The following is a 26,671-nucleotide window of genomic DNA, read 5'->3' as shown; positions in this document are numbered from 1 at the left end:
GCTCTCATTTAATGACAGTATCAATTTTAGAGACCATACCTTCAGGCAGTTGTCTGCTTCAAAGAATTTGAAAATGGCTCTATCCTACATTCAAAGTATTTCCCCTATACAATTACAGGTAATCCATAATTTACCAGGTAGAAAAGTGTGGCGTTTAAATATGCAGGCTGTGCTATAATCATCCAAGGTGGAATCTCAGCTTTGCTCTTTTTATCCTCCCTTTTGCCTCACTCATCGAATTTGAATCACAGCAGAACTCTCGCCATATGCAAATCGTGAAGACTAAATGATTAAACTTTATATTCAAATGTGGGAAGTAGGAAAGCCATGCTATGCTAAAGGTTAAAGGGATTTTTTTCCTAAAATTTTCACCTGTCTACTATATCGCCACTTAAAATTCTCGGTAACATGAAATGTAAGAGTTTTGGGTCATTTCTGATGAGCTATTTTGAAATACTGATACTTCTGGTGGAAATGTCTTTTAGCCTTAAGACACTCCTATTGTTGCAGATTCTCCTTCCATTGCCATCTGAAGGATGAAGAATTAGGTTGACATTTCCTATTCTTTCTTGTTCATTTTATAATCCTGACACAATAATAGTCATGAGACTAATTCAGTGCATAGTCACCTGGGGGTAATTTAAATTTCTGGTCACACAATCCCATGAGAATAAATGTTTTTATCATCTTTATCTCCTAATTGTTAACAAATGTTTTTGAGAAAACACAATGTCACATTTGAATAATTTGCCTATCTTGAGAAGGTACAAAGTTATAAAGAAAGTCATTATTTTGACCAAAAGCATAGCAGCTGGCATGAATCTTAGTCATGTCCTCAACACAGTTACTTAATAAAACTGTTTTGTCAGTGATTTTGTTCACACCTGTGTGTAAAAGCTGTAGAAATTTATTAAACCACTTCTCTCTTTCCACTCACAAACTATAACCTTATCAGCTTATTTATAAAGGTTAGAATTAATTCGCAGTACCTCATAAATCAGCCAGGATCCTTATCTCTTTGCTGGAAATTGATATAAACTTTTATCTGATATTTAAAATTTTTTCGAAAGGCACAATGAGGAAAAGTAGATTCATTATTAAACACAGCAGAACCCAAAAAAGAAGCTTTTTAAAAAAACTCTTAGTTAATAGATATACATTGTGTTCTATTGACTAATAGTTTTAATAAGGATCATGTATAATGAGAAATTTCTACTTAGTTTGAAATTTATGTGCTTTTGGATTGTAGCTATATAAATCCCCCCAAAGTACCTATGATACGTTCTGAAAGAGTGTCACTGAAACTTCTTACCTTTTACAAGTATGAGGCAAACTTAGATTGTGGGTGGGTGATTGTTTTAGCACAAAAAGTGGCCCTCAGAATCTGTTTACTGATTTACACATACTAAATTTGCACCTTAATGATACAGCATGGCATCTGCTATTTTCAGCAGTGCACTGAATTAGTCTCATGACTATTATTAAATATTTAACAATGCATCTATGCATATAAAATCTAATCCTGATTCTTAATTTTTACTTTGCAAAGCGGCTGCTCACAGTACTTCTAATCTCTTAGTTTACTTTTACATAAGTCAACGTGCCTGAAAGATACAGTTAGGCACCTGAGAGTGGGGAAAAGTAAGAACAGATGTTTGTCCCTTTCTAGTAATTTGAAGACTTAACATAGTGGTTGTCAAAATGTATCATCCAGCTTGATCAACTGGGAACACCTGCTGTAAATGAACCTTGCTGTATTCCCCAAGTGGAGCTCAGTGGAGCCCGTCTTTTGATGCAAGAAGTTCATGGGTAACATTGAAAACATGATGACATCAGGGTGATTAGAGCTGGGGAGGTACAAGTGATTTGTATGGTGTGTTATCAACCAAGAGCAGAACGTAGTTGTAGCGGCCTGAGACCGGGGGAGGGGGGGCTCTAAACTGTTCAAATTGGAGAGAGCGAGAAGAGCCAGTAAATACTGAACCAGGAGATGGAAACCCAGAGTAGTACCAGTGAGGAGCAGAAGATAATGTAGGAACACATTTCAAAGGAGAAGAGTAAGTAGAAATAGCATCTAGCAAGGCAGAGTTAAAGAGAGGGCAGTACAGAGCATTTTTCTTTTTTTAGTTCCTAGAGTAGCTGGCAATCTTGGACATCTAATGTCCATCGCCCCTCTCAGAAAGCAATGTTCTATGCAAAATTATATAGTTGATTTGTCTATACATCCTGAGTAAGGCTAATTATTATGAATAAATTATTCTAACTCAAAATAAGAACTACTCTTTACCTTCATTTTTTCCCCTCCTTCCTTTGTCTTTTACTTTTTGTCCCTCTGGATGATCTTTGCTAGCTAGCATCCTTTCCAAATGAGCCCCTGTTTGAACAGTCTTCAGCCATCTCCTTACTGGTCAGCTTTAAAGGAGTGGTTCTCTGCCCAGGCTTCTACCAGCTTTCCTCACACCAGAGACTGCTTTGTACATCACTTGGCATCAGAGTATCAGTGAAGACCGAGCCCCTCCCTGGGCTGCTGTGAAGTTTGAGCTGTCTGCCCTCAGGGCAGCATGAGCCTCTTGCTGGCTCTCACTAAAGCACCAAGTTAGCTCTTGTTCCTTGTTGATAGAGGGGATGTTGGCCCAGGTCTAGTTCACTGGTAAGTACAGTATCACCCATGACACAGTGTACTTGAAATCATACTTGAACAAGTTAAAATGACATTTCCTCCAGAAACACATTACTTTCACATCAGTAATTTATTCTTTAGATTCATCTGCACAAGAGTCCCTGAAAGAACAGTTCCTGAGTTATTTTCCTCTGACTACAATGATATCTGAATACAATGAAATCGTGTTTTAAAAACTCATCCTAGAGTGGACTTCAGAGTAATCCAGATTGATCTAGATACTCACAAAATGAATTTAATTACTGAAATGTCCAAATAATTCTCATTATGTTTCTCGCATATTGTCTGTCCCCAGAACAGATTACTCAGAGTATTGCATCAGAAAGTCCACTCTTGTGCTGCAGTACAAGTTGGCTGAGAGAGCCCCAAATTAACTGTATTTTTTATTTATATGAATTGATATGAGTCCAGAATATAAGCAAAGTGAGACTCAAAGCTGAAATGTAGTAAAAAAATAAAAGCAATTGTTCTCTGTTTGAGTAGAGTTATTTTTTTATCTTTGTGGAATGTCTAAATACTTAAATCATATTATGAAGCATTAGCAGTGAAAATCTGTGGCTGAACTACATATATTACAAACTGATTTAGATGAATGAGATCTAGTTCTAATGTCCAGCACATGACATGCTGAAGGTGGGTAATGACCCATGCACAGACGCAGCAGAGGGGGAATTTAACAAAATTGGCAGTGGCTTTTATTAGATCGCACATGGTCAAATAGCATTTATCTGATGTGAAGAATGAACTCAGTGAATTATCAAACAGATGCCTTTTTTTTTTTGGATGTGCTAAGTCTCTCTGGGTTTATAATAGCTCATCGGAGAACACAGCAACCTCTAAAATTTTGCTGCAAGGTGAGAAAATACCAAACAGAGACAAGTTATTAAAAAGAGAGAATATATCACTTTGAACTCTAAAACACTTGTTCTTAATACATGATGTTTCTTAAAACAAATAAGATGACAGAGGTATATGATTTATAAAACATTTTCTTGTTTAGGAAAACAAAGTGATAAAATCGAATTGATAGATATAGTAGCTATGAAACCAAAATCATTCTTTGTCTATATAAGCTGTATGTAATAAAAACTCCAAAATAATGTCCTCTATTTTTTAAATTCATTTGCTGGTGCTATTTATATTTTTCAGTCATCTGGCAAGTAAATTTTCTCTCAGTACGCTGAAAATCTAAATCATTACTGTTGATAGTGAGGGAATTGAGAGGTATGACTGCTAACTCAGAAACTCCTATTGTATTTTTTTTCTTTTGAGTGTAAACAAAAGGGAGTATTGTGATAGGTGGAAAGATGGGCCCTTGAAAACTGTCCATGTCCTAATCCCTGCAACCTGTTAATAGGTTACCTCATATGGCAGAAGGGACTTTACACATGTGATTAAGGGTCTTGAGATCGGCATCTCATTTTTCTGGGTCCCAATGACAAAGGGACCTTGGGAAGGGATGGTGGAAAGTCAGAGTCAGAGAAGGAGATTTGATGACAGAAACAAACGTCAGAGTGATCTAATTTCTGGCTTTTATTGAAGATGGAAGAGGGTCACGAGGCAACTCCCAGAGACTTGGAAAGGCAGGAATGCTATTTCTTCCCTAGAGCCTTGGGAAGAAATTCAGGCCAGCTAACACCTTGGAATTAGTCCCAGAAAACCAATTTCAGACTTCTAAACTGTGACTATCTCTTATCGCTGTTATAACTTTACTGAAGCACCTTCAAGTATGTGGAAGCATGTGGAGTATTAAACCCTACTTCCCATTTTTGACCTTTAAAGTCTGAGCTCAGGCAGTGCTTCCGTGTCCCTTCATATGATGCTCAGCGAATGCTCGACACTCCCGGAAGATGTCTTTGTTCCTGGTTGTTGGATATTTTTACTTCAGCGAGGGAGGGCATCCTTTGTGGTCAACAATTGGCCTTGTAGATATACTGATTTGACAGTACGGAAGCAAATAAAATCTGTTTCAGATGGATTTGTGTTCTCTGAGAAACCAGTAAGTAGTCTTTCCCTATTTAAAAACAATCAACTCAAAAAGGAATTTTTGAAACCACCACAAGGTATAACTATAAATGGGTATTTTATATGACTTAGCTCAAGAGTAGATTGCAATTAATGAGCAGAAATAAAATATTGTCTTTCTAAATGATTTTATAAACATTATAACATGGCAATAAAAATGGGATTCTTTTAAAAACAATTACATAAGTGCTTCCCAAAGAATGTTAAGAAAAACCAGTCTGGGAAGCTCACTTTAAAATAAAAAAGGATTTCCCATGTTTTCTCAGGGGAAACAAATCTGACTAGTATCCATGAGGACACAGGTTTAATCCCTGACCTTGCTCAGTTGGTTACGGATCTGGCGTTGTCATGAGCTGTGGTATAGATTGCAGACGTGGCTCGGAACTGGCGTTGCTGTGGCTGTGACATACTGGTGGCTACAGCTCTGATTTGACTCCTAGCCTGGGAACCTCCATATCCTGCAGGTGTGGCCCTAAAAAGACAAAAAATAAAATAAAGTAAAATATAAAATAAAATAAAATATAAAAGAGAGGGCTTTATGTTTGGCAATGACATTAGCTTTACCTTCTTCCCTTTTTATAAGAGAGCATCTTGTGAAGGCTTGTCAAAAAGAATGATGTTCAAATTTAACTAAGCTTTTCCTCAGTTATTTAAGTATGAGACTTTATAATTTCCTAACTATAAAAAGTGTTGAGCCAAATGAAGATCAAATCTATTTTATAAACTGACGGTAAATACTATAATGTATTGCTCCACTTTGAATTCAGGGAGACCCTCTTAATATTATTATGATAAGGCAGAATTCCATTAGTTCTACCATTGAGATAATGTCCTTATCCCCATTTTTCAGGTATAAAACCTGAGGCTAGGTTGATTGCCCTTGATTGCCTTATGCCTAAGTGGTAGAGATAGAATCAGTGGGAATAGAACTAGTCTATGCTATGTGTGCTGTTATGTCTTTTCTAGTATTTTGGAATCTTTATTAAATATCCTTCTATGTTTTTTTACTCATGTGAGTAAGACACTTTCATTTAATTTTAAAGTAGAGAAAGTTTTAGGAAGACCAGAAATGAAGCATGTGTTTCTGGTGGTTTATTTGCCTCCAACATATCCCCAGAATATACTTCCCATGCTATAAATTAGAGAATGTGATGAATTTATGGTGACGTTGAATGGAAAATGAATAGTGTATTGAGCAGTAATATTTCATAGACTCTAAAAGAAGTGACAATGTGTAACATCCTACATGTACAACAGAACTGAATGACCTATCTTGATACAATTTCAGTGATTGCTAATTCAGTCTTTTAGAATGAAACTGAATTCTATTACTAGTCTTTTTTGAGTCACTAAATTTAATATTTAATTGTTCAAGAAGGATAGATAGTAAGACTCCATCACTTTATGTCCCAGAAGTGAACAACTAACTTTTTAACATAAATAATTTTTAGGTTTTTTTCTTTTTTTTTTGGTGAGCGGAGTTATATATTCTGTGCTTGCAAAAGGCAAGTATGGACTTTGAATCTGTCTTCATTCAGGTCCATCATATTAAGTCCAGCAATGGTTATGATGGTTAAGATTGTTTGGCAGTGGGTAGCTTTATTATTCTTATAACAGGAAGCTTAAAAATTGTGCCATCTTTATAGAGTTGAGGGAAATTTGCCATGCATGAGATAGTATTTATTAATCATAAATGACCATTTGTGTAAGACAGTATTATCATGGTTGTGGTAGACAGATAGATAGATAGATATAGACAAAGATACTTTCTACCTTGAGTTTTTATAAGACTTGCGCTGCAATAACCTGGATGCTCACTTTGTGTTGCCTGTATACCAGCTGGCTGTGACTAGGGATTCCTTTCAACCAAGTCTATCTTCCCGTAGAACTGGGGCTTCCTCCTCTGACAAGGGGATTCCTCAAGATTTAAGATCTCCAAGTGTTAAAATTCTAGTATTTCCAGAACAGCTTTATAAATAGATGGCCCCTAAATCCAGCAGTTCATTGATTCCCTCAGTGAAAACGCTGTTTTCCCATGTCTGTCATAAAAAAAAAAGGAGATGTCATAGGGAGGGCTTCACATTCCCACAGGGGAATGATGGGAGGATCGGAGGCTCCTAAAAAATCACTTGTTGACCTTGGTCCTATGTAAGTTTTCTCAATAAAGTATATTCCTTAAGCCATGTCCTACCTTATGAAATCGATTGTGAATCCTGATGCACAGTGGGTAAAGACCAAGAAGAGATAGGATTTGCATGGCAAGACTCTTTATGATGTCTATAACTTACTTAAATTATAGTTTCTGTGTTGGAAATAATTTTGCACTGACTTTTATATAAAAAGAAATCAATGAGAAGAAAACGGTAGTTCATCATTTTTAACTTAAGGGAAAATGAGGCAGTTAAGTGAAGACTAATATTTAACCATAGCACTTTGTCATTTTATTCAGGAAAAAGAAACATAAAATGAAATATTGCGACAACTGTAGATTCACAAAATTTACAAAAATGTATAATGTGCTTGATTTCACTGAGTAAAAGCATCTGATATTTCATTTTTCAGTAGTTTATCATCATAGTTTTTCAGACTTGTAAAATTCTCTGCAACACTCATGTAAATTATCCTAGACATTTTAGATTAAGTTTATAGTGTTGGCTACATATTTTACAAAATTAAATTCAGATTTTATTTATTTATTTATTTTTGCTATTTCTTGGGCCACTCCCGCGGCATATGGAGGTTCCCAGGGTAGGGGTCTAAGCCTATGCCAGAGCCACAGCAACACGGGATCCGAGCTGCGTCTGCAACCTACACCACAGCTCACGGCAACGCCGGATCCTTAACCCACTGAGCAAGGGCAGGGGCTGAACCCACAACCTCATGGTTCCTAGTCGGATTCGTTAACCACTGCGCCACGACGGGAACTCCCTAAATTCAGATTTTAAAAGCACACTACTCCAAAATGCCACCACACTATACGTAAGTGACCAAGTATAATGTGATGTTTAATATGGGTAAGTTCACCTTCTGGTTTGCCTGGGGCATTTGGTTTATTGTCCTGGCATCCATCTAGTTTAGCACTTTTTAACTAAAATTTCACTTTTTAAGCATTTTTGTAAATAGTTGTATTTATAAATAGTACAGATGTGGTAAAACTCAAAAGTGTTTTATTTTCAATTTCTGTCATTGTCTCATAATCTGCCTCAAAAGTTTGTTAAGAAACTGGACACTTAGAGCTGCAGAGGGTGCATTTCTGTATTTATATATCTTTTCTAAAAAGCATTACTTTTAAATCAAATGATTCTTCCATAGTAATTGAATTACTGACTGAATTCTAGTATTCTTATATACTATGAAGAATGAAGTGATAGATATTAATGTCTTAACCTTTATTAGTACAAGAAGAACTTCAAAAAATGGTTAAAATATTCCAGTTAAAAAAAATAATGGCATAAAGTGCTTCTTTTTGTTGCTCATTAATTAAGAGGAAATATAACCCTGGAAGTTTATTTTGTTAAAAGTAGAACATCTAACATGTTATTGAATTTCAGTTAAAATTCAACATGAATGATACAACTATATTAACCAGTTTTGGTGGAGCAAAGCTTCATGATAAAAACAATATTCACACTAATTAAGAAGCCTACAGAGCAGAAATGTACTTGGAATTGGTTTGGGAGCAAACGTAAATTGTAATTATATTCAACCAAGATGTATGTTTCTGCCAATGGAAATAGAATTTTAAAGTTGTCAAAATTTATAACTTTTACCCATACACATCTAGAATAAATTAAAAATTTTATGGCAGAACCAATGCTGAGAGCACACACAAACAAAAGCTTAGCACAACGGTGTATGTAGTCTTCTCTATTTTTTATAATATTTTACATTTCAGAAATGTTTAAGCGGTAAATATTGTGTAATTCCACCTGAATGCACAAAAATTTTACTGATTTTTTTGGTAAATATTTCTAAGTTTGTTGCTTCATGTTAAAAATAAAAGAGCTTTTTTTAAAAAAATTATGGCATATGGAAGTTCTTAGCCCAGGGGTTGATTCTTAGCCATAGCTGTGAACTATGCTGCAACAACACTGAATCCTTTAACCTACTTAGCTGGGCTGGGGATTGAAACCACGCCTCTGCAGTGACCCTAGCCACTGCAGTCAGATTCTTAACCACCATGAGAACTCCATAGATGACATTTTTTTTTTTTTTTTTGGTCTTTTTGCCATTTCTTGTTCTGCTCCCGTGGCATATGGAGGTTCCCAGCCTAGGGGTCTGATTGGAGCTGTAGCCTCCGGCCTAGACCAGAGCCACAGTAACGTGGGATCTGAGCCGCATCTGCAACCTACACCACAGCTCAGGGCAATGCCAGATCCTTAACCCACTGAGCAAGGCCAGGGATTGAACCTGCAACCTCATGGTTCCTCGGTGGATTCCTTAACCACTGAGCCTCGATGGGAGTTCCATAAATGACATTTTTAATCAAAAGAGTAAGCTGCTAGAAAAATCTCAGATTTGAACATTATAGAAAATTGCAACAGATGAAAACAAATCTTGAAAACAGACACTAAAATTTATCTAAGAATAAGAAAAGAATTGAACAAATCAAATGAAAGTTCAAGTGATTTATATTTAATTTAGAAATTCTATATGTGTGCTTCAGAATATTTCAAATTGTAGAGAGAATCTTTTGGTAGTTCTTTTAATTGGATGAACTGATAGTCTGTGCTTTCTCACTGTATCTTTAGTTCTATTTTAATATTTCTAAAAATTGAAATTTTTTATAATTGAAAGGAATATTCAAAATAATATTAGAGAAGAACAAATAATTTTGAGTTTTGTCTTGTGTGTGTGTGTGTGTGTGTGTGTGTGTGTGTGTGTGTGTGTGTGTGTGTTTTGTCCTTTTAGGGCCACACCTGCAGCATATGGAGGTTCCCAGGCTAGGGGTCTAATAGGAGCTACTGCTGCCAGATCACTCCAGAGCCACAGCAGTGACAGGTCCAGGCCGCATCTGCGACCTACACCACAGCTCATAGCAACCCCGGATCCTTAACCCACTGAGCGAGGCCAGGTATTAAACCCTCAACCTCAGGGTTCCTAGTCAGATTCGTTTTGCTGTGCCATGACAGGGAACTCCATTGTCCTTTGAAAATATTTATTAAAGAAATGAAGTCTGGAGTTTCTGTCATGGCGAAGCAGAAACGAATCTGACTAGCATCCATGAGGACACAGGTTTGATCCCTGGCCTCGCTCACTGGGGTAAGGATCTGACATTGCTGTGAGCTGTGGTGTAGGTTGCAGACATGGCTCAGATCTGGCAATGCTGTGAGCTGTGGTGTAGGTTGCAGACATGGCTCAGATCTGGCAATGCTGTGACTGTGTTGTAGGCCAGTGGCTACAGCTCTGATTTGACACTTAGCCTTGGAACCTCCATATGCAGCTGGTGTGGCCCTAAAAGGACAAGATGCAAAAAAAAAAAAAAAAAAAAAAAAAAGACAAAACTCAAAATTAGTTGTTCTTCTCTAATATTATTTTGAATATTTCTTTCCATTTTAAAAATATCATTTCAATGCCATGGGTGTGGCCCTAAAAGATAAAAAAAGAAAAGAAACTCTGATTCAAGGCAAAAATATATGATTGAAAATATCCTGGTTTAGGAGAGTTTGAGTTTACAAGGGACTTCATCTAAAGTGAGTATTTTCATATGAAAAAAAGTAAAAATGATTTTCAATAAAATTTGTTGACAATTTCAATTTAATTAACTATGAAATATAATTTTGAAAATAATTGTGTGCAACAATAAAAGATTAAAAACAATAAGACCATACTTAAAAAAAACCATGTTTTACAGAAAAGTCTATTGGCATAGTTTTAGAAACAGATACAGCCAAGAAACTGATTGAAGTATGTGAATAAATACCCAGATTAATTTGTTTTATTTTTAATGGTTCAGAAAATTTGTAATGATACTTTTGAGATTTTGCTTTAATATGTATGAATATATGTATTTCTTAATTTTGTAGAAATAATATTAATTTAAAAATCATTTTAAAAGATAACTTACAGTAAAGGCTTACCAATTTAATAAAACCAATAGGCAGTCAATAAAAACTTTTTATAAAATTATATTAAAAATTATTTTAGTAACCTCATTTACTGTGAGAAATTTCCAAGTTTGGAAGAGTAAATTATACGATCACCCCAAGTTATGTATTCTTGAAATTTTTTGCAGTTATCCTCAGCCAAGATTTGGTCACTTGATTTTAGACCATACTGCTACTCCTTGTATTCTATTCCTTCCCACAATTTTACTTTCCTTTTTATTGAGGTACAGTCTCTCTAATTATTGAACCAATTATGTATGAGTGATATAATTTTCCGCTATTTGAAAGGACTGTCTTTATATAGTACTATTTTTGAATGATAATTGAGTTGGTTCCAGGTTTTTAGGTGCCACGTATTTTCTCTTAGTACTTTTAAGATAAGGTTCTATTGTCTTCAAGGCTCTTTCATTGGTATTGAAAACAGTCTAATTTTTCTTTTCTTAAGCAACTCATCTTTTGTTTATGGTTGCTTTCAACACTCTTTCTTTGTGTTTGGTGAGGAGCTGTTTAACCTTGAACAAGATGTGAATTTCTTAATCAGTTCCTTGGAAATAAGTGGCCAGTTTCAATCTAAGAAACCATGTCTTATCTAAATTCTGGATGATTTCAGCCATTGTTTTTTGAAATATAGCTTTCTCTTTAATTTCTCCTATTGTAACTCTTAATGTGGTAAAACTCTACTGCTTGGTGAGTTCACACCATTCCTAGGTTCCTTCTTCATTATATATGATCACTGAAAAGACAAATGCTGCTAAATACTCACTTTCCCAGTCTCTCTTGAAACTAGGGCTTGCCAAATAGCAGTTTTAACCAATGAGATGTTAATTGGAATTGCTGTGTTAGCATTTCCGGGGAAACTCTTTCATGATGAAAAAGGAGACTTAGCTAGTCTTTCTTTTTCCCCTTCCTTCTTCTTCCCACAAATTGAAATGCAATGAGAGGAGCTTCAGCAGTCTTAATTTGGACCAAATGAAAGGCTGAGATAGAGTCAGAGATGGCATCCATGATTTACCTAAGACAGAAATCTATTGCTTATTTGCTGCCTCCCTCCAAATTTCTAATTATAAAGTAAAATAATCTCAGTTTCTTTAAACAGAGTCAGTGGAAAGGATTTAGGTGCTGATACTTTGAGAGGAATGTACCAAGAGTGAGGATGAGACAATGAAGCAAGGAAATATGCCAAGCAAGATAATGCCATGTATTACTTACCACCTGGCTACCTGTTTACCAAGAGACACAGAGAGATGCAATAGGCATGTAAAATGTTTTTAAAACATTGAGAGTAGAATCTTCACATCAAAGTAGTTCACTGGAGAGATAATAGAGGGCCGGGTCTCCTGCTTCTTATGAGATCGCATGGGTGGCAAACACATGATGAGGATAACTTCATGGAGTTCTCTTCTCCTTCCCTGTTATGGGGTCCAGCCTCTTCGTGGCCATTCATTAAGCCATGTCCCATACACTGTAGTATGAGATTTCATACCAGTTTAATTGACAAGAGGTGATCCTGAAAGGTGGGGTGTGGACCACAAAAAAGGAAAGGGGATGTTTGTGAGCATCTAAGAAAACATAGAACTCCCTCATTTAAAATTCCACAACTTATCCTGAGATTTCTCATAATATTCCCTTATTTTATGTTTTTTTTTTCTTTTTTTCTTTTTTTTTAGGGCTGTACCCGCGGCATATGGAAGTTCCCAGACCAGGGGTCATATCAGAGCTGCAGCTGCTGGCCTAAGCCACAGCTGCAGCCACAGCAACATGGGATCTCTGAGCAGTGTCTGCAACTTATACCGAAGCTCACAGCAACGCCAGATCCTTAACCAACCGAGTAGGGCCAGGGATCAAACCTGCATCCTTATGGTTACTAGTTGGGTTCGTTGTCACTGAGCTACAATGGGAACTCCATTCCCTTATTTCCTATAATAGGATTTATTGCTAGCTAATACCATGGTAATATATTTATATTATTCATATATCTATTATCTTTCACTTTATAATAGTTGGAAAGCTCCATGAAGTCAGAATTTTCATCTATTTGGTTGTTAAACTGCTATTTCCCAGCACCAAGAACATTAATTTATTGGTATATAACATAGGAATGAATTGTAGCCATGTCCAGCCCTCATCTCTTGTATGTTAATATATACAGATTCATCTTTCGGTCATTTGGACAGCTTAGACTCATCCCTATTGGATGTTCCCTACACAGCAGGTGATTTGACTTAGTATTTTAGTGGTTTAGAACATTAACTTTGGAGTTACTTTGCCTGGATTTGAATTTTAGCTGTTCTGCTTATAGTTGTGTGACCTTCAAAAATATTTAAGCCATTTCGTTTCATCCTCTGACAGATGATGATATTAATATCTATTTCTTGTGGTTATTATAAGGAAATATACAGCATCATTTGTAAAGCATTTTCATGATGCCTAGCACCCAGTAAGCCCCTGGTAGTGATTTTTAATCCTCGGAATCTAACCAGAAAAACAGAAAACACTCCAAATATTTAAAATAGAATTTGGTGTATATAAGTTGTTATACTGGTAATGGAAAAGCAGAGAAAATGAATAGAAAACCATGGTGAGACAATTTACCAATGAGCAATAACAGGACGAGCAATAGCAACAGCAGGATGTTGCTACCATCTCTAGACATTGGGCACAGAGGGACAAGGTAACATTATGAAAATACAGGGACCAGAGACAAGAAACTAGAAGCTGGTGTCTTGAAAGAGATATAGGCACTGTCTGATGATCAGGATGAGATGATGCCTAAGGCCAAGATGGAACCAAATAGTCTATTTCCTCTTTCCTTTCACTCTTCCATCCTCCCTTTTGTGAAGCCCCACAGAAAAGCCAACTGATAAAAGATCCTTGGAAACATAGTTTAGGGGATCACATTACCCATTTTACAGAGCCAAAAGGAGAGAAGTAAGACATGGGTCCGATGGCAAACAGGCCCAGGGTCTGCTCCGCCTTATCTATCATCATTGCCAATATTTCAGCCTTTCCCAGATCTATCGTTCAATGTAATTCAAAAGATTTTTATTTCTTTAGGCTTGCCTACAAATGACTTTCTACTCTATTGCATTTTTAGTGCAGAGACCTGATTATTTACTTGGTATATAATCCACCTTGCAAAGTGCCTTGTTCATGGACAATACTCAAGTATTCAAGGAATAAATGAGCTTGATTCTGTAAAGCTGTATTAGGACTTTACAATCAAAACTTGACCATTTCACCAACTTAAAACTTCACCTACATACTTCTAATTTCATTTTATGCTTCCTTGTTGGAATAAATCACAATTTTTATGCAAAGCAAATGTGTTCCATTTCCATTACTGGCTTTCTATGCCAGAGAAATCATATATGATCAAGGATTATTCCTGTGATAGTTTCTAAGAATTTGTTGTGCTCTACACCAGTTGTTATTAATGGATGGTTTATTGTATCTAGATACTGTTCTTTGTTCTTTATATGTTTCTCAAAAGCCAACTAGTTTCAGTATTAGTGAATCACATTTTCTTAATTTCATTTAAAATATTGTGTGTGAATCTAAATTCTGTCCATTTAACAAATAGTAAGTTTTAAGCATACTTCCCCTCAAATGTTACTTAATTCATGAAATTCCATATTGCTTTTATGAAAAGAATACCTTTATTTTCTAACTTTGGAATCTTTTTCTTGAGAAGTTCCTCAAGCTAATGTATCTTCAAATGCAATTCCACTTGTATATAGGACATCACACTATAAATCCTCTACTTTTCTAGCTATAAATACAAGTCAGACCCAGAAAATCATACTTTTCATTATGTTATTCTACTCTATTTCTAAAATTACTCGGGTTTTCCACAGTGAATGCTCCTATGTGCTTCAAAAAAATTTTTTTTTGTCTTTTTTATTTTTAGGGCCACACCTATGGCATATGGGGGTTCCCAGGATAGGGGTTGAATCAGAGCTGTAGCCACTAGCCTACACCACAGTCACAGCAATGTGGGATCCGAGCCACATCTGCGACCTACGCCACAGCTCATGCCAGCGCTGGATCTTTAACCCACTGAGTGAGGCCAGGATTGAACCTGAGTCCTCATAGATACTAGTCAGATTTGTTTCTGCTGGGCCACGATGGGAACTCCTAAAACCTTTTTTAAGATTAAAATCTATGTAATAATATTTCACCAACGTAGTGCACATTTCTTCTGGCATTTAGATACCCTTTATCTTACTCATTGTACAAATACAATGTTTAGAACTGTGCAACTTTCCTATTATGCACAAGATAAAGAGTTTCAAGAATAAAGAAGTAGGAATAAATAGCAGCCCTAATTTCTCATGCTAAATTGAATTTAATAGGACTGATATTTTGTTAGAACAGCCTCAACCCCTGTTCATGCATTTATTATAAATGAATCTTCCTCTAAAGTACTTTGTAATTCCCATGTGATATCTATATCTTTCTTTCTACTGAGATATTTATAGAACCTGATATGCTTTTAATATTTCTTGAAAATTGTCCCATGTTTCAAACATTATTGGTAATTAGTGGTTTATAGAGCAATATATTTCATCATCCTTTTACCACTTCACTTACTTGAGCTATATTCACAGAGTAAAGAATCTGAAAATTGCTCATGCCCAAAGCTAGGGCTGAGTGGGATTGGGACATGTAAAGCCATGGAGGAAGGAATTGAATCCAAATTTAAGGCAAGGCAAGCTCATGGATATGAACCAGATTTAGGATTTATCTCCTACCCACCCTTCCAAAAGAAGACAGTGAAAACAGAAATTTGATATGAAATCTAGAGAGCAGAAGAATATGTCTAATTTAAAATCAAGACACGTTCAGAGGCCAGAACAACATAACGGTTTTTAGGAGAGAACGTGAGGGACTATGTCGTAGGCTGATTTGTGACTTTGGGATTTTTTTTTTTCTTTAGCCTCCTTACGTGTGATTAAATTCTCTCTGCATCATATATAGGTAGATCATAAGAATGCAGAATGATGATACATTTCATACCTAACTTACATAGTGTAATTTTCTTAAACTACATGCATTTGGAATATGTTTTTTTCAGATCCTGCCAATAAGAGTATCTGGGTTCAGCTTATCCTGTAGTTGCTTGAGGAGACTCATCTTAATGCTACTTAAGGAATCAACTATTTGGTATTTTGGTTGGTTTGTTTTTGATTTTTAGGGCTGTACCTGTGGCATATTGAAGTTCCTGGGCTAGGGGCTGAATTGGAGCTGCAGCTGCTGGCCTACACCACAGCCACAGCCATGCGGGATCTGAGCCACATCTGTGACCTACACCACAGCTCACAGCAAGCTGTGCGAGGCCACTGAGCCTCACACTTAACCCACTGAGCGAGGCCAGGGGTTGAACCCACAACCTCACAGACACTAGTTGGTTTCATTTCTGCTGAGCCACAATGGGAACTCCACCAACTATTTTGTTTTATTGTTATTCTTTTAAAATCCTATCCTTTCAAGTGTTACAGAATTATAAAGTGCAATATAAATATAATGTGAACCACAAAGGTGATACACATATTTAATTTTATTTTTTTTATGGTAGGATATGTTCAAATATTTGCCAATTTTACATTGACTTGTTTACTTATTGTTTATTTTTGTCATATGTAAGTATTAAAAATATATTTTCCTCTATTCTGTGACTTGCTTCATTTTCTTAAAGGTGTTCTTTCAATAGAAAAAGATTTTTATATTTGATAAATCCAATTTCTAATTTTTGATGGTTTGTTTTTTTTACTTGTCTCTCCCAAATTTACAAAATTTTCTGCTATATTTTCTTCCAGAAGTTTTATGGTTGTTCACTTATGGCTGTGCTTTAATTTGTGTTGTTATTATTTTTTGTATGATGAGATAAGGTCACGGTTAATTTTTTTTCCCCAAACGAATATCTAGTTTTCCTGGCACCATTGTCTGAAAGAACTCTCTCCAATAAATTGCTTCGGTATCAATACTAGCTTTTATATTAAATCTTGAAATCAGGTACTATTCTTCAACTCTATACCACAATTTATTTATTCTTTCATCCATTGATGGACATATGGCTTGTTTCCATTTCTAGGTTGTTATGAATAATGCTGCTGTAACATTTGTGTACAAGCTTCTGTGAGGAAATATATTTTCATTTCTTCTGGACATGTACCTCAGAGTTGGATTAATGGATCATATAAAAACTCTCTGTGTTTAACTTCTTGAGAAGTAATCAAACTCTTTTGCATAGTGGCTGCATGATCTTACATTCCCACTAGTAATGTACAAGGGTTCTAATTTCTCTGTGTTCACTTGCTTTTTCTGTTACTTTATTTATGTATTTTTCTTATTACAGTCACACTAACTGGGGGAAGTGCTATCTGACTGAGGTTTTAGTTTGCATTTTCTTAATAACTGATGTTGGGGAACATCTTTTCTTGTACCTTTTGGCCATTGATCTATTGTCAGTAGAGAACTACTTATTCAAATCAGTTGCCCATTTTTTTTTTTTTTAATTGGGCTGTTTGTCTTTTGTTGTTGAGTCTTTAGAGTTTGTTCGTTTTTTTTTTTTTTTTTTTTTTTTTTTTTCTTTTTAGGGCCGCACCCACAGGGGTCGAATTGCAGCTATAGCTGCCAGCCTACACCACAGCTCATGGCAATGCCGGATCCTTAACCCACCGAGCAAGGCCTGCACCCTCATGGATGCTAGTCAGATTCATTTCTGCTTAGTCATGAGGGGAACTCCCTAGAGTTTGTTATAAATTAACTGTTTAAAAACCTTGTCTTTTCCTGATCGTGATCAGTATTCTGCAGCTGAGTTTATTGCCCCTCTGTACAAAATCAGGATTTTTGTTGGTAAGGAAGAAATGTTGAGTGGTTAGAATTTGGTGAATGAAATGTATCTGTCCCAGTGTATTTCAGCAGATGCTAATACAGTCTAAGTGATGAACTTTGAACCACACTGCAGAATTATTTTGTACCCTTAGACAGTGCTAGATTAATATATGTTAATTTGCCAGACCCATTCTCTCATTTTTCAATATTACTTTTTCTCTATTAGAGACACATTTAGAAAAAATTACTCATGACAGATATACAGCTGAAATATCATATTACAGTTTATATTAGTAACATTTTAGAATCATGTTCACTGATGTTTGTGTGTGGGAGAGGTCTCAAAATCAGATTAATGTCAGCACATTTTCATTTGTTCTACTTCCAAAAGTGGTATTTTGAAGGTTCTTGAAGTATGTGTTCTCTCAGGTTACTATTCTCTTTTCCTGTATTACATGCAGATGATTTGCAGTCCAGTAGGTTAGAAAATCCTTTGTACGATTATGCCTGTATGACAGGGAATCATCCTTTAGCTCACATTTCAGTTGTAACAAGCTCTACTATATACTACTGGGTATTGATGTAGCTGTTCTTAATTTCCAGAGCTGACTTTAGGAAAAAAGAGAAGTGAATTAAGTCTATCTTTGTTCTATATTTATTTTATTCCTTGAGTTAAATTTTCTCTTTTCCCTTCATGAAAACCTTTACTGGAGAAATACTCTGAGAAGATTTTTTTTTTTTTTTTTTTTTTTTTTTTGTCTTTTTGCCATTTCTTGGGCCGCTCCTGCGGCATATGGAGGTTCCCAGGCTAGGGGTCCAATAGGAGCTGTAGCCACTGGCCTACGCCAGAGCCACAGCAACGCGGGATCTGAGCAGTGTCTGCGACCTACACCACAGCTCATGGCAACGCCGGATCCTTAACCCACTGAGCAAGGGCAGGGATCGAACCCACAACCTTATGGTTCCTAGTCGTATTTGTTAACCACTGCGCCACGATGGGAACTCCTGAGGAGATTATTGATACTAATCACTTTAGTTATTATTCTGCCAAGAGGAATTTGCATTTAACAGAGGTTAAAGGAATAAAGCGCTAGTAATAGTAAAATTTAAACCCTTGAAAATTGGTTGGAGAAGGACTTTTGGGGGAAAAGGAAGGCAAAAAGAGGGAAGGAGGATGATAGTTTTGGAATCATGGCATTCAGGACATTCTATCATTTTGACTAAGCCAATTCGGAATGGTCCCTAAATGGTAGCACTCACCTCAACTTTGTCTTTACTTTAAAAAACAAGACAAAATGAAACAAAAAACCCCAAAGCAAAAACCAAAAACTGATATATGAAAAATTAAATGGAGTACGTAACTATGTATATTTTTATTAATCTTTAAAAATTCTTCAGTTACTATCATTTGATTACAATATCTAGGTCAATATTTGCATCTGGTTCGAGATGGTTACCTCCTGGATTCAGGGCAACAGGGAACTGGTTGTACATTAGATAGAGTAGGTTTACAAAAATCAGATACAAAATAGAGTTTAAATAATAATATACTGCTTTAGTAAAATTCAATTATACATCCCCTTTACCCAAAAAGAGCTTGATAAATATCAAGTAATTATTCCATATCTTTTAAAAAAAAGCATTGGATTTCTTAGTATCTAATATTCTGAATATTTGAGGTGAAGGTGAAAAACTGAATACTAGAAATTAGTCTTTCATATTATGTTTATCAGACAATTGAGAAACTATTCATTTGTTAATACATGAGTTTCAAAATACCAGAATGTGAGAATTTATAAAGCACCTGATTACATTTGTCATCTAGGTAAAAGAAAATAACTTGCTTGGGTACAAAATATACAGAAAAATAAGCATTTAATTGAAAACACAATACTCTAATATTTCATTCTTATTTCTTTTAAAATATGATTAATTAATCTTGGATTAATGCAATTTATTTCAAAAATATGTGGTTGGATCAGAAATAGAACCCAGATATACGGTATTCAGACAACACCCTATTATTGATAGTTCAGATTGCCAACTCCTCCAACGAAAGTGAAACAGACTTATATAAAACAGTATAAATAACATGCATAGAGCAATATACATATTGTTATGTATAAAATGGTAAACCAAAGGATAAAAGAGTTACTGAGTAAAGCTTTTTTACTGTTTTCTGTGTCATTATACAAAATTATATAATATTTTGCTGATGGAGGAGAATATACCATCATGGAATTGAGAGGAAAAGCTAATCTATATTAATATGCATCATTTATTCCTTTCTTAACTAGTTCTTGTGAGATGTATAGATGTCTTCAAATGCAATAGAGAAAGGTACCTAAGAAGAGCTATTGTTTACATATTGTGAAAGCATAAAAATTAAATGATATACTGATTTCTTTGTGATGGATCTTAAAAAAAGACAACGGTCTTCACTGATATTCTATAAAAAAAAAGTCAATGTAAAAAGGGTCAGTAGTGCTCAGAGTTTTAGAATTTTTTGGCAGTGATTTCAGTACTGACAGAAAGTCTATGCATAGTAAAGGAAGTGACCCAAAGAATAAAGGCCCTGTCAACAACTCAAGTCCTTTTAGGACTGTTGCGCACGCCACTGATGTTAGCCCTATGTTCAATTTGTGCATGCAAAGTCTTTTTGTGCCAAAATGGAGAACTTGGCTGAAAAGGTATGTACCTGTAAAATGTCCACTTAGAGACAACAATTTTGCAAGGACTACAAAAATGGAAAGCAATGAGTAATAAAAGAACATTGACTTTTGGGGGAAAATAGGATTATCCTTGCTCCTTTCATTTAGTTGGATGACTCTCAGATTATCTTGGCAAATGAAGAATAGTCGTCAATCTGCCAGGAAAGAAGCAGCTTTCCGAGAGCAGAATTATGCTCGTCAGCATCCAAATACATTCTCAATGGAAAGGTTCCTCAGGTCAGCTGACGCTGCATACTTGGTGCCTGCAGAGGAAACAAACAGTATAAACTGTCAAGTTGCCCAGACCAGTTATAATTTATATATAACTTGATTTAGCTAATATTATAATTCATTGCATGCAAGATCCCCACTTGTCTGGGAATACCTCTCAACTACTATTTAGGGGCAGTATTTTTGAATTAATTACTCAATATTTCTCAAGCATCATGTGTAAAACCATCAGAGGGCTTGAGCTGTAGTATTAGTTCTTGGATTTAGTAGTGCCAAACTTGGAAAGGTCTCTATTTCTCCATGTCTCATTTCCCTCAACTGTCATATGTGGATAATTTATATTTTCTTTCCTGAAGGTAAAATGTGATAATAGACGAAAAAATACTTTTGAAGATGTAAAGTGATGTACAAGTATGAGGTCTTATTATCATCGTCATCACTATCATCATCCTGCTGGCATAAGCCACTCAGTGGCTGAAAAGAATAGTCCCCTGTTATACTGCTCTCAAACTCACATGCCTACTGAATGTGTTAAGGGCTGACACCTGTCAATGCATGGACAGGTGCATTGGGGCCTGGGACAAATTGGGACAAATTCCACAACATGACACGGTGTGGTCTAATGGGTAACATGTGTTGTCAGAACTAATCAGGAAGAGAGTTCAGACAGTCATTAGTTTCCCATCATCCTATGGAGTGTGAGATCCATTCCATTGCTGGAGAAAATACCCTTCCCCTTCTGAGTGTCCTCATATAGCGTAAGTCTGAAGAAGAGCTGTGCTCAGGGGAAAGTAAGCAGTCTGTTTGGCATAGACGGTCTCTATATGAAGGTACCGCTTACTTTCCCAAACACTTCTGTGTTTTCCCAGAAGTGTTTGGGAAAGCCAGTTTCCCTGCACCTGCAGACTGGGGGACAGCTGGAAAATGAAGCTCGTGGATATTACATGGCAGGCAGAGGGAGCCACTTATTTGGTGGAAGGCTGAGTTTGGTTCTTATTCTAGCTGGAATAATAAGTGAGTGCCCCGACGCCCAGCTAGCTCATTGTCCAAGCATTGAACACCCAGGATCTTTTGCAGACAGCACTGATTCTTATATGATACTGACTCATTACCTATTCTTTGAGAAAAGGCCACTTTATTCCTTCCTAATTCCCAAAGACAGGATCTATGGGCAAATCTATGATCTTTGAATCATGCCTAACATTCTCAATTCTACCTAGTTTATAGGAGGAATTTTGGCATATGGGGTAAGAGTGCCTGGGTTTTGGGCCACATGGCAGGGGCTCAAATCCCAGTTCCTCTGCTTATGAGTTTTGTGATTGTCACCATGCTTGTATCTCTGTGCCTCAGATCATTCAGTGTAAACTGTGACTAACAGAAATAACTATCCCATATATTTACGTGATGTGAAAAAGTTAAAGCTCCAAGAAAAGCACCTCCTGTATACAACATACTTAATAAAAGTTGCTATTTGTATTAGACCTATGCAAATTTGATCACTTAACATTAGAGATCCTAGAAGCAACACTGGCTGACAGAAGTAGGGGAAGGGACCTCCCATCTATTGATCACATACATTGATCCCCATACAGTGCCAGGCATTTGATCCTCAAATAATCATGTTTTCTTTGTTTAAATGTGAGAAAATCAAAGTCCTGAGTGACTAAGATTGCACAGCAAGTGGTAGATAAAGGAGGAGCTCTCAGGATCACCTGATTCAGGGGCTTCCTGCTTCCTTTGTATTATTCTGTGTCAGAGTATTTGTTCCTCCTTCAGTTTTCTCTCTCACTTCCTAATCAGAACAACTTTAAAGGATATTTATCTATGGTTTCCAAGCGTATACCCAGAGAGACTCTTGGGAAAATATAATACCCATAAAAAGATGTGCATATCTTTTCATATCCTCTATGTTGCTACAAAGGAAAATATTCTCTCTTTACAAACACACTTTTCTTCCAATGTTTAATCTCCAGTAGCAAATGCTCACACAGAGATACAAATATACATCCCTCTGCTCGCTAGTATATACATACACATATGCATGTTAGAAATCTGGGTGTGGATAGAACTGGCATAGAAGGCACAAGTTGATCACATCATACCTAGTAAAAGTTCAAAGAAAATTATAATGCTAAGACTTGGCTGTTAGGACTACATGGAGAAAATGAACTTTGAGTCAAATTTGTTTGAATTTTGACCAGTAGCTGGCCAGTAACTGCAGAAAGTAGAACTAAAAACTAGTTTCTGAGAGAGTGTGGAGGAGTTCCATGGTCAATGTGGAGAAGAACAGATACTGCTTCCGGCGCTAAGAATGCGCCGGAAGTTAAAACCAACAAAAGCCCAGAAAACAAAATCAAGCCAATAGCAACAAAAAAGGCTCAAGTCTGTGGGCCTGATTTAAGGTCTATGTCCAAGTAATGTGACTTCTTTGAGGAGAAGGGAAATGTGCGTCAGGGCGCTGTGCCTCTAATAGAGGAAGGTGCTCGCTATTAGAACCACTCGAGCAGCTCCACAGCTGGACTCAGGGTTGGCCAGCTTCACAGCCTGCAAAGCAAGTGAGGCTGTAGAAATTCAGCACGGTAGTAGTGACCAGATCAGACATCGGCCCTCCTTATAAGCAGCAGCGTCTTTGGAAGGCTGACATGACAGTCCACTGAGGGCTAACTCTCCATTCATATGGGGCCCAGAGGATGACAGCTTTTAAGAAAATATAGGCATTCTTGATGCCCTACACCCTAAAGCACTAGACCAAAGTAAAGGAATCACTGTGTAGGGCTGATGTTCCTGGGGCCCAGATACAAAATAAGGATTTTTTTAAGATTTGCTTGAGCACTGACTATACATCCAGGCTCTTGGGGCCCGAGGGTTCAATTTTTGGAAACACACACACGTACTGTCATAAGCATGCTCTTCACTATACATGTATTTAGCTTAGCTCAGGCTAGGAAAGATCTTGTACTACAGCTTAGAAACCCTCCATGGAGAGCTGTAACCCAGGCCTTCATCTGAGTCCAAAACTATGCATACAAGTAAATTTCAGGATAATTGACTTCCTTTACAGTCCTATGTATTTAGTTTTATTCAGCTAATATCAGTATTTTGAGAAGGAACCATAAGCTTTATCCAACTATCAAGGGATTATGGCATGAAATATGCTGAGGTTCCTGCTCTAGGGGATTCTGGTAAAGACAGGAAGAGAAATTGGCAGTTATTGCAGATGCAGTTCAAATATCAGAGATCTAGACAGCATGGCGGGGCAGAATATCCCTGACCACGGTGGACATATTCTTCCTTTAAAATGAAGGTTGTCCCCCTACCAATATAAAAGTCACCTCTATTATTCTTTCAAGTATTTATATACCATCTTTACTTTGATACCTCTTGAATAGCTTTTTTGAAATGTTTACTTCAAATAAAACACTTTTTAAATTTTCATGATTTATACCAGTGTATCTACTTATTAGATTTCTAAAAGCTCTCCAGAGATAGCTGAAAACATGCCATGATATTAATTTAAGTATCTACTCTTTATTCCACACATGTCAAAATAAGTTATACCAGGGAAAATACTACACATTTCTTACCTGATTATAATTTCTGGTGTCATATATCATTTTCAGTGAATACTAATTGCTCCTAACTGGCATTTGATTGAAGCAGTAAAGAGGTGGATTCATTCTGTTTCACTAATTGATTCAAGTTGGGTTTGGGCCAAGGCTTATAACCTAAATGTCCAATAATTAGGGAATGATTAATTGAATCTTAGCATATCCATATGACAGAATAATGTGAGGCTGTTAAAATGGTATTTTAGAAGAATACTTAGTAAAATTGGAAAATGCTTACAGTAAATTTACTATCAGTACTACGTGGAGAATAAAATCTAGATTCATCATCCTGGACTCTAAGACTTTATATGATAGGACTTTGGCACAACTGTTCTTTCCATCTTAATCACCTGTCTCCCATAGTCATAACTTCATTCATGCTGGTATTTATTCTATTTAGTAACATTCTAAGACTTTCACACTGTCAGAACTTTGCATTATCCGTCCCCACTGCCTAGAAGGCCATTCCTTCTATCTTCACATGAAAAATACCTTCTTGTCACTGAAAAGGTCCTTCTCCAAACACTTAAGATTGTATCACATATTATTTTTTACTATCTGATATTGCTTTACTTATTTTGAGCTTATATTTCTACACTTCCTACCAGAATGTGAGCTCCTTGAAAGCAGGGACCTTGTACTTTTTGTTGTGTTTTATTCCCATGCTTTGAAAAGTGTCTGGTATTTAGTAAGTGTCTAGTATATATGCTGAATGAATAAACAGATAAAACAGTACTTTTTTAATTTCAAAAGTAAAATTAGGATTTCCTGTCATGGCACAGTGGTTAACAAACCCTCAGTATCCATGAGGATGTGGGTTCGATACCTGGCCTCGCTTAGTGGGTTAAGGATCCAGCATTGCTGTGAGCTGAGGTATAGGTTGCAGACATGGCTCAGATCCCACGTTGCTGTGGTTGTGGCATAGGCTGGCAGCTACAGCTCTGATTCGACCCCTAGCCTGGGAACCTCCATATGCCATGGGTGTGGCCCTAAAAAAGACAACAACAACAACAACAACAAAATCAAAAGTAAAATTACTTATTTTAGAAATCTTGGGAGTTCCCGTTGTGGCTCAGTGGTTAACGAATCCGACTAGGAACTATGAGGTTGCATGTTCAATCCCTGGCCTCGCTCAGTGGGTTAAGGATCTGGCATTGCCGTGAGCTGTGGTGTGGGTCGCAGATGCGGCTCGGATCCCGTGTTGCTGTGGCTCTGGCATAGGCCGGCGGCTGCAGCTCCGATTAGACCCCTAGCCTGGGAACCTCCACATGCCATGGGAGCGGCCCTAGAAATGGCAAAAAAAAAAAAAAAAAAAAAAAAAAAAAGAAAAAGAAATCTTCAGAAAATATAAAGAAGAAAAAAGAATATAAATTACCAATAATGATTTCATCCAGAGACATGTTGGTATTTGTTAAGGCACAGACAGGTCAGAAAACAAAATGAAAAAGTCTGGTGCCTCTTCCCTCGCAGCTACTCAAAGACTTCGCTCTTTTCACTATTCCTGTCTTGTCTTTCTTAATTGTGGTCATCTAACTGTACTGTGTGTTTCAGTCTCCACTTTTTCTTGCTTTTATCTTTTTTTTCTCTCTCAGAAACAAAATGCAAACTTCCCTCATAGACTCCTATGTAACAGTTTAGTGATAATTTTTAATTCTTTGGGAATCACCCTCCATAGCTTATCAGTGTATTTCTTTTTCCCCAAATTGTGCTGTCCCAAACAGGAGTTTTAGTGCTCATATTTTTCTGCACTTCTCAAATATGGAACAGAGCCCAGTGCTGGGACAGTGCTGGGACACAACCACCTTTCACTTTGTCATGGGTCAGAGAAGACCTTCAGGAGGAATTGACGTCTCAGCTGAGGCCTGAAACATGTCTGGATCAGCTTCCCTAAGTTTGTGAGGTTGGAGACCTGGACACTGGGAGAGGCAGAGAATCCCCAACAGAGAGAACTACTATATGCACAAAGACCCTATGATGAGAGAACATTGAACTCTAGGAGAAATAAAGATTGTTCCACGTTACTGCAACTGCATAACATGTAGGGGACTTTTGATGCTGGGGAAGTAGGCTAAAGCCAGATAAGAAGGATTCCATGTGAAGAGATTTATCATGAGGGCAAGAAATCTTTTAAGTGGCTTTAGTACACAAATATGATGAGTATTTACAAAGATCATCCCAACTGCTCATGATGAAATAGGAAAAGAGAAAAAATTTTGAAACTTTTGTGCTTATGCAAATATATAATGAATATTTTTTTCATACTTAGGAAGGGAAGACAAGAAAGCTTATGCAGCATGTGTTCTGGACTTATTTCAACCATCCAGGCATCAAGCAACAGAAGAAAGAAGATAAAGGTAAGGTGTTATTGATGGCTGCTGATAGTGAGACTCCTATTATCTGTGTTTAAATTGTCCTTCCTCATTATTAGGCTGTCGCCAAGAGAGATGGTAGGGGTCACCGTGTTTTTGGCTGGCA

The 26,671-nt window shown here is 36.6% G+C and overlaps 1 protein-coding gene across 11 annotated transcripts in view; it reads left to right on the top strand.

The window, feature by feature from the left end:
- Window positions 1-26,671, top strand: part of LOC110257598 (uncharacterized) — a 755,702-nt gene that overhangs the window by 170,763 nt on the left and 558,268 nt on the right. For all 11 annotated transcript variants that reach the window (XR_002340440.2, XR_014834361.1, XR_014834363.1 and 8 more), the window contains one exon: window positions 26,463-26,550. Coding sequence is in view for 4 of the 11 variants with exons in the window: in XM_085005946.1 (XP_084862072.1) it covers window positions 26,463-26,550 (88 nt within the window). In the remaining 7 variants the exon portion in view is untranslated. The remainder of the gene's footprint in view (window positions 1-26,462; window positions 26,551-26,671) is intronic.

The sequence above is a fragment of the Sus scrofa genome, chromosome 18, assembly GCF_054392235.1.
Source record: "Sus scrofa isolate SSC_HxYL_T2T_F1_AM1 chromosome 18, Sscrofa_HxYL_maternal_Yorkshire_Landrace_v2.0, whole genome shotgun sequence".
In the NCBI taxonomy this organism is placed as follows: domain Eukaryota; kingdom Metazoa; phylum Chordata; class Mammalia; order Artiodactyla; family Suidae; genus Sus; species Sus scrofa.
This window is presented reverse-complemented; position numbering and strand designations above follow the sequence as displayed.